Source organism: Felis catus, chromosome E2 (assembly GCF_018350175.1).
Source record: "Felis catus isolate Fca126 chromosome E2, F.catus_Fca126_mat1.0, whole genome shotgun sequence".
Taxonomy (NCBI): domain Eukaryota; kingdom Metazoa; phylum Chordata; class Mammalia; order Carnivora; family Felidae; genus Felis; species Felis catus.
Window position 1 is genome coordinate 34,400,832 of NC_058382.1, and position 8,653 is coordinate 34,409,484.

General features: G+C 51.1%; 1 protein-coding gene across 1 annotated transcript in view; it reads left to right on the top strand.

Moving 5' to 3' along the window:
- COQ9 (coenzyme Q9) overlaps nt 1-7,869 on the top strand; it is a 14,271-nt gene extending 6,402 nt beyond the window's left edge. Inside the window, exons 4-9 of the mRNA XM_003998073.5 lie at nt 2,791-2,933; nt 3,217-3,301; nt 4,786-4,890; nt 6,390-6,545; nt 6,805-6,858; nt 7,184-7,869. Coding sequence (XP_003998122.3) covers nt 2,791-2,933; nt 3,217-3,301; nt 4,786-4,890; nt 6,390-6,545; nt 6,805-6,858; nt 7,184-7,219 — 579 coding nt within the window. The 3' untranslated portion in view covers nt 7,220-7,869. The remainder of the gene's footprint in view (nt 1-2,790; nt 2,934-3,216; nt 3,302-4,785; nt 4,891-6,389; nt 6,546-6,804; nt 6,859-7,183) is intronic.
- Nucleotides 7,870-8,653: the final 784 nt, after the last annotated feature.

An 8,653-nucleotide genomic window follows, 5' to 3' on the forward strand; every position in this document is an offset into this window, starting at 1 on the left:
GTATTCTAAACCTATTTGTACAACATTTAAGTGCATTTTGAGAAATGGAGTTGCTATTTTGTGGTGTATCAGACCAAACAGAAACTACACCGGTTATTCAAATAGAACTTAATACAGTGAAGGGGGAGTGGGGTGTAAAGTTGGTAACCAGGTAACTGGCAGGATAAAAAGAAGCCCTTAGGGTATTACGGAGGTTGCCACAGGGTTTAGCTCCCATCTCCAGGGCTAAGGAGACAAAGGGGAAAATTGGACTTGTTAAAATGGGAGGCTTGAAGGAGAGTCCCTGTGGCGGTGAGGAGGAGGAGCTACTTGGCCAGTGATGCTGTCTCTAAGTTTAGAGAGAGGGTCCCCTGGGGCTGGCACCCAACGTGATGGTGGTTCGGTGGAACCAGTTCATCGGGTTCTGGGAAGGGTACAGACCAGCTCAGCCAGGGCCAGGCCACCAGAGGGAAGTGCTGCCCTGGGTGAAGGCGGCTTCTGGGGAGATGCTCACGGAGCCGCCAGCAGACAGGACGTCCACTGGAAGGAGAGGGACCCTTCCTCCCCCTCTAGCCTCACGGTCTCCCTCCAGCGATGGGATGGGCAGAGCCTAACATGGAGCTGGAAGTGTGGCTTGTGGACTACGGCCCCTGCATCACAAAGCGGAGGCTGAGACAATAACTCCCCACCTGGTCCAGAGAGAGAAAATATGGTTTTTTTCCAAATATTTAAGTCATCTCTACACTCAATGTGGGGCTTGAACTCACGATCAAAAGTCACATGCTGTGTCTGAGCCAGCCAGGAGCCCTGGGTGTGTATATTTTTGAGGGTGTTGTTAACATACATAGTAGAGCCAGTATAGCCTGGTGGTGACGAGCTCTGAGCCTCAGTTTCCTCATCTGTAAAATGAGTGAGGATAACACCCACCAGCTGGAGTTGCTACGTGGCCGAGGCCACAGTGAGATCGTGTGTGTCATGTGCTTAGCAGGGTGCCTGACACAGTAAACATCAGTTGCCATTAGTATTGATGTGGGTGCAAGTCTGTTGTGAATACTGCCAAATTGCCCTCTATAACTTCCACCAAAACAGAGGCACTTTCTCCACTCCCAATAGGAGGGATTTATAGTTAGTACTTTTTTTGTTCCTTCCCTTCCCTCTCTCCCTGGTGCTGTCATAGTTCTGCCTCCAGTAGATGCTCGATGATTGCCACGTATCAGGAAGAGCAAAGGACCATCGTGGCATTGTTAACTCCTTAACAACTCATAAAAGAAAATGTTTTGGGGCCCCTGGGTGGCTCAGTTGAGCGTCCGACTTCAGCTCAGGTCACAATCTCATGGTTTGTGAGTTCAAGTCCTGCATCAGGCTTTCTGCTGTCTGTGCAGAGCCCGCTTCAGATCTTCTGCCCTCCTCTCTCTCTGCCCCTGCCCCCCTTGCTCCCTTGCTCTCTTGAAAATGAATAAGCATTTGGGGCGCCTGGGTGGCTCAGTCAGTTAAGCATCAACTTCAGCTCAGGTCATGATCTCATGGTTTGTGAGTTCAAGTCCTGCGTCAGGCTCTCTGCTGTCAGTGCAGAGTCTGCTTCAGATCCTCTGTCCCCCTCTCTCTGCCCCTCCCCTTCTCTCTCTGTCTCTCTCAAAAATGAATAAACATGTGGGGCGCCTGGGTGGCTCATTCGGTTAAGCGTCTGACTTCAGCTCAGGTCATGATCTTATGGTTCGTGAGTTTGAGCCCCTGCTTTGGATTCTGTGTCTCCCTCTCTCAGCCACTCCCCCCCACTCATGCTCTGTCTCTCTCTCTCAAAAAAATAAATAAACATTAAAAAAAGAATATATTTTAAAAATTAATAAACATTTAAAAAAAAGAAAAATGTTTTTTGGTTTTTGGGGTTTTTTTGCTTTTTGTTTTGTTTTTTGTTTTTTTGTTTTTTTGTTTTTTTTTACAACAGAGAGGCCTAATTTTCAAGAGGTTTAGGTTAAGTGAATTGGTGAAGAAGACCTGAGTGCTCTTCCCAGCCCCCATTTTTATATTAGGACTCTGGGTTACAAGTGTCAGAGCTCAATTCTGATTGGCTGGAGCAGGCAAGGGTGTGTTCAGACTCATTTAATAACAAAAGTCTGGAAGTAGCTCCATTGTGTTGCTGGGAATCTTCTCTCCATCCTGTCTGCTTTGCTTTCCTCTCTGTGAGCTTCATTCCCAGCAGGGGCTTCCCACGCAGGACTAAAAATGGTTCAGCAGCCCCAGTGGAAAGAGAGCACTTCTTTTCCGTGAGCACTAGCAAAAGTCCAGAGGTGGCCTCTTAGGGCCTGGATTTGGTCATGTGCATGTGCCTGAGCTAGTCACTGTGAGCTCCAGTTATCCAAGTCTGGATCTCAGGCTTTACAGCACACCAAAGGGGGCGCCTGGGTGGCTCAGTTGGTTAAGCATCTGACTTCGGCTCAGGTCATGAGCTGGCTCATGAGCCCTGCTTCAGGTGAGTGCTGACAGTGTAGAGCCTGCGTGGGATATTCTCTCTCTCTCTCTCTCTCCCCCCCACCTTCTCTCTCCGCCCCTCATGAGATTCTCTTTCTTTCTGCCCCTCACTCACGCCCTCTCTCTCAAAAAAAAAAAAAAAAATACACCAAAGGGTTGATGGAGGATGGAGGATTGCTGGTCAGCTTTACCCAAATCACACGGACTAGCGGTGAAGAATAGGGTTATCCCATTAAAAATCAAGCTGCTGTTACTGGAAAAAGAGGTGCTGGTGAGGAACAGACAACACATGTCCACTACATTTGTCTGCCACTTTTCTGTTTTCTCTGTCTCCTTTTGTAGTCTCTGGGTCTCTCCACTGCAGCAGCCAGCATGTTTGGGAATGACGGCAGTGAGCTGGTACTGCATTTTGTGACCCAGTGCAATGCTCGGCTCACTCATGTGCTGGAAGAGGAGCAGAAGCTGGTACAGCTGGGCCAGGCCGAGTAAGTCCTGTGGCACTTTTGCTCAGGGTGGCAGTTAAGGATCAGGGGGCTCAGGCCCCACTAACAGTCTCAGGAGGCCAATCCAGGCAGAGCCGAAAGAGAGGAGCATTGAGCAGCCCCACTGCTTTGAGGGGACTGGAACACAGCTGCCTCTCTGTGACAGCTGTAGTCAGGCCAGCATCAGGAGCTGGTGGGACCCTCCTCCCTAGCGCCGAGTAAGCAGGATAGCCCCGAGCCCATGCCTTTGACCCAGAGACCCACTCTTTTCTTTTCCCTCTTCCAGGAAGAGGAAGACAGACCAGTTCCTGAGGGACGCAGTGGAAACCAGACTGAGAATGCTGATTCCGTACATTGAGCACTGGCCCCGGGTACAGAGTCCATATCTAGGCTACAGGGCACCAATGCATTCGTGTTCTTAGTTCTCAGCACCTTGCACTCGGAGGACCCTGCACAGTCTTCAGAAGCTAGCTCATTAATCCGCACAGACCTGGGGATTCTCCGTGCACTTGGTAGAGCTAGGGAGTGCGGACTTGGGCGTGCCAGAGGGAGTAACTGAGCCATCTGGGTCTCAGTTCCTAGAAGTGTGAGTGGCTTGCGTACTGGGTCACATCGTGTTGGCTCCTGGTGGTCTGAGTGTTCTACCGGGTCTTCAGTGAGGAGGAATCCATGGAGGAGATTAGAAAATGAGATTTTATTGGCCATCGTCATTAACAGGCCTGTCGTGTCCTGGATCTCAGAGGACTGGGATGTCTTTTCCATTTGTCGATGTGATGCTTGAAAATTGGAGTATTCGTTCCAAGGCTTTTTTGTCCCCTTTCCTGAAGCTTCCTTTTTCCCGTTTCAAAGCATATCACAGTGTGGGCCGTTCTCTTAGTTAAGAAAATGGAGTCCAAGCACATCAGGAATGAGAGGGCAGCAGGGATCATCTAGTGTCCTCCACCCACTACTGAGCAATAGCGCCCATCAGTCAGTTGACAGACCTTGGAACAGCAGCGGTGCGCCTAACCCCAGGCTGCCTGTGGAGGGAGTATCGCGAGAGGGGAGTCCTGTCCCCTGCCTGTGCTTGCCACGCTGGGTTTTCAGACCTCTGGCCTGACTCATTCCACCTTGCAGTCAAAGCAGTGGAAGTGTGTGTATTGGGCCCTGACTGCCTTCTGACTCAGCACATTTTCTTCTGGGCTACTTCGATAAGAAAAAACTTTTCCAGCCGAGCCAGGGCCTCTGACCCAGCTCCCGCAGGCCACAGCCAGTGGAGTTTTGAGTTGGTAAAGTGACAAGACCTGGTACTCTCAAGAGTCGATGCCTGCTAAGGAAGCGTCTCTGGGTCGTGCTATTGCTCGTATTAGTTGAAGGATTTTTGGTTTCAGATACCAGAAACCAACTTGAGTTAAGCAAAACCCCAGGGAGGAATTTATTGTGAGGTTGCCATGGGGGATCAAGGGCAGGAATGCTGCTGGGCCCAGGGATTTGGACCTAGAAACTACCCCCAGACCCTCCTCCTAGCTCTGCTTCTACCTCCGTGTTACAAAATGGGGTGCCCGCCACCATCCTTGCTCTCAGTACTCTTAGACCAGTCTAGACCCTCCGGCTGCCTGCATTCCCAAGCCCACGTGCCGGGGATGGAGAACCTGAGCGGGCCAGCTGAGGGTAGGGGCCGCCCCTGGCTCCCATCAGCTGTAGCCAGGGTTGTCAGCTGCCAGGAGCTCACGCCAACCGGGCGGAGATGGTGGGTCTCAGCAGGGGAGTGGGCAGGCCCTCTCACATACCTGCGTGGAGAGGCGAGGCGCCGCACCATCCACCTGTGCTCTGTGTTCCCTGTGTGCAGTACCTGTTTCTGTCATTCTTTCCTCAGGCCCTCGGCATCCTCATGCTCCCGCACAACATCCCGTCCAGCCTAAGCCTGATCACCAGTATGGTGGATGACATGTGGCATTACGCTGGGGACCAGTCCACTGATGTGAGTGCTTTCTGCAAACCGACAGGACACCAGGAGAGGCTTGGGTTAAGCATTTCTTCGGGAAGTTTGTGAAAGGTCTTTGATCACAGAGCCTTTCAGTGGGCCTGCAGTGCCACTCCTATCTTGGAAAGGAGAGACTAGGGACGAGGAAGCTCCCTCAACAAGCCATAGTGGGACCTACGTCCTCATTCAAGGATGCACGCTCGAGCCACAAACCAGTGATTATTCCCTCTGTCCCCTCCTGGTGACACAAGCATCAGAGGGCCTGGTGACAAGGCTGCCGTTTTATAATCATTTCCCCTCAATCTCCTAAGACTCACATTCTGCGATGTGATTTCTCAGTGTGTGTCTTTCATGAGACTGATTTTATTTATTTTTAAAAAAAATTTTAATGTTTATTTTTGAGAGACAGAGCATGAGCAGGGGATGGGCAGAGAGAGAGGGAGACACAGAATCCGAGGCAGGCTCCAGGCTCTGAGCAGTCAGTACAGAGCCTGATGCAGGGCTCGAACTCACAGACTGAGATCATGACCTGAGCTGAAGTCGGATGCTCAACCGACTGAGCCGACTGAGCCACCCAAGCCACCCAGGCGCCCCTCATGAGACTGATTTTAAAAAAGTGAACAGAACGCCATGGAGCCGCTGTTGCCTTAAAAAGGAACTCCCTCCCCCGAGCCCCTCCTGGCCTGCTTTGCCAAGAGATCAATTAGCTTTTAAACAGGCACCAGGATAGCTTCTGACTTGTTAATGCTGTCATATTTCTGGTAGGAAATTAAAAAACAAAAAGTATACCTTCATAAAAGAAGTTAATATGTAATGTGCTCTGTGGAGTCCAGGCTGGGGAGGTGAAGAGCTACTCCTGCCACAGTTCTAACAAAGGACTTAATAAGCTTCCCCCATGTCGGAGGACACCACCAACAGAGCTGGTGGGAAAATGAAATTAGCAAAGAAATTAAAGGAATAAAACACAAAGCAGCTGAGTTAGTGCTCCAGAGAGCCATTTGCTGGGCCAGCCGGAAGTGGCTGAGGGACTGGAGCCCCTCGCTCCTCCTGGGTGTTCTGAATCTGTCCATGGGCCTGTCTCAGCCCTCACTTTACTGGTGAGCATACCACGGTTTGGTCATAACTGGCTGACCAGAGAACCTCCCCAGAATTTAGGCGGCCTAAGACACAGTCTTTTCACAGGCTTCAAAATGGATGCCTGTAGCAAAATCGCCTGGGATGCTAATCAGACGTCCAGATTCCTTGCACTTACTTCAGACCCCTTGACTCTAAACTCTGAGAAGTTGGGCCCAGGAGCTTGCATTTTAATCTCCCAGTAATTTTGTTGCCCAGCCAAATTTGAGAACACCAATGTCTTGCAGGGAAACAAATGCATCTGTGGGGAAAAGAGATCAGGAGGGACCCCTTAGTGCCCGTGGCTTTGGGTAGGAACCCCCAGACTTCCCCAGCCCACAGCAGTAGCGGTGACCCACCTGCCTGGGTGGGTTTCTTTGCAGTTTAACTGGTATACCCGCCGAGCTGTGCTGGCTGGCATCTACAACACGACAGAGCTGGTGATGATGCAGGACTCGTCCCCAGACTTCGAGGACACTTGGCGCTTCCTGGAAAACCGGATTAACGACGCAATGAACATGGGCCACACTGCCAAGCAGGTAGTTGGGGCTAGCCATTTGGGAAGCCTCCTCACTAGGCACACCCCCCTCCTCCTGAAGGCTTGCCCAGGGAGTGTGCCAGCCATTTCCCTAAGAGCCATACTTGGGCCATTTGTGGTTGTGATCATAGGCTCTTCCTCCAGTCCACAGGGTCCTCATGAGTCCCCCCCTCCACCCCCGACCCCCGCTTTTGTCTTACCTGTTTCACCTTTGAGCTTGTACTGGGGGCTTAAGAGAGCCTGACCCTGACTCCTTCTAGGTAAAGTCCACTGGAGAGGCACTGGTTCAAGGACTCATGGGTGCAGCAGTGACGGTAAGTACTGTCTCACTCATCCCTGCCCTCCTCCCGTCCCCGTCCTGCCCTGTGACCCTTAAAACATGTGTCAGTGTTCCCGAATCTTTTAAACTAGAAAACTCCTAATAAGACGGACAGTGATTCAGCCCCAGTCTCTGATCCTCAGTACCCCATCTCTTTTTTTTTTTTGCTGCCATTAAAAAACCTTGCTGATTCCCAGGCCCCTAGCATGTCAGATCTGTGGATCTTAGCCATGCCTGCCGCCTTGAAAACCCCAGTCTCTCCCACTGGAGTCCTAATGGCAGGGCAAGGCCTCATCATTCTGTTTCCTTCCCTGTATCAGCTCAAGAACCTGACCGGTCTAAACCAGCGCCGGTGAGCGGCATGGGGTGTGAGCTAGAGTGCCCAGAAGAAGATCTGCAGATACATTGAAAGGGCTTGGAAAGATACGAAGTGCCGCCCATGGAACAGGGTGTTAATGAGAAAACGCTGGAGGACTCCTGAGTCACTACGACAGCCACCTGGAAACCACAGAGCACTTGATACAGCTGTAGCCTGCGATCAGGCTACTTCTCCAGTTCTAAATACCAGGCCAGGCCTCCTGATGCCTTTCTGCATTACCACTGTGTGACAAAAAATGAGGCTCTCATCCAAGCGTTCAAGCCACAGACACCCGGCATGTCCCTATCTATGGTCTCACAGATACTTGATCATGTCTTAACCTTCCTAGAGTAATCTCTGGGGCTCCCAAATCAGAGTCAGGCTGTGAAACCTTTATAAAGTGGCAGCCCATCCCCAGCACAGCACAGACTTGTGCACACAGGCGTTCCTTGCACCCCTCCCCTTTCTGGTGTCCTGAGATGCTGCACCTGGGAACCCCTCAGAAAGCTGCCTCACTTGAGACTGGTGCCTGCTGGACAGTGGTGCCCAGCCTGGCCGGAGGCGTGAACCCAGGCCGTTGTCGCATTACACCAGCATGTGTTGTAGGGTTAAGAGTCTGTACAAATAGTAATAAAAATGTTTGAAGCAGTTTCTTGTTGTGCAGTTGGTTTCCATCTAGGCCACAGTGGGTATCCGAGACCTCAGAGGGAGACAGAAGTGTTGTGGAAAAGGCTTGAGGCTGGCGTCCAGGAGACCTGGGTTCTGGTCCTGGTGTGGCCTAGTGCTAATGGGTAATTACGGCAGCTCTGCCTCTCTGGGCCCGGGCTTCACTTCAGTAAGTGTGGGTGACAGTGGCCTTGCCCCTGACCATTACTCCCTGGGCTGCTATTTTCTGTCACTAATTATTTCAGTGATCCGTTCTTTAGCATTAATAATTTTCTGTTTATACACTGGCTGAGCTCCCTTTGCAAGTCTGGTTAACGGTTGATTTGGTCTTCTCAGGTTACAGTAACAAAATACCACAGACTGGAACTTAACAACAGATACTTGTTTCTCACGTTCTGGAGGCTAGGAAATCCAAGATCAAGGTGCCAGCCAATTCAGTTCCTAGTGGTCTTTCTGACTTGCCACCTTCTCCCCATGTTCCAACAGGACAGAGAGAGCTCTAGTGTCTCCTCCTGTTCTTATAAGGGCCCTATTCCTACCCTCAGGACCTCTCATAACCTTCCAAAGACTCCCAACTCCAAATGCCATTGTGTCGGGCGTTAGGCTTCAGCATTTTAGAGGGACACGATTCGGCCCGGGGCGTCTGTCTCCTGCTTTGCCATGTCTTTTCTAGGTCCACTGGGTATTGATGGGGGAAGTCACAAGCTGATCAGTGTTTCCAGTCCTTTGGCCTTTCACTGGCCCCCTTCTGCACCTCTTTAGTTCT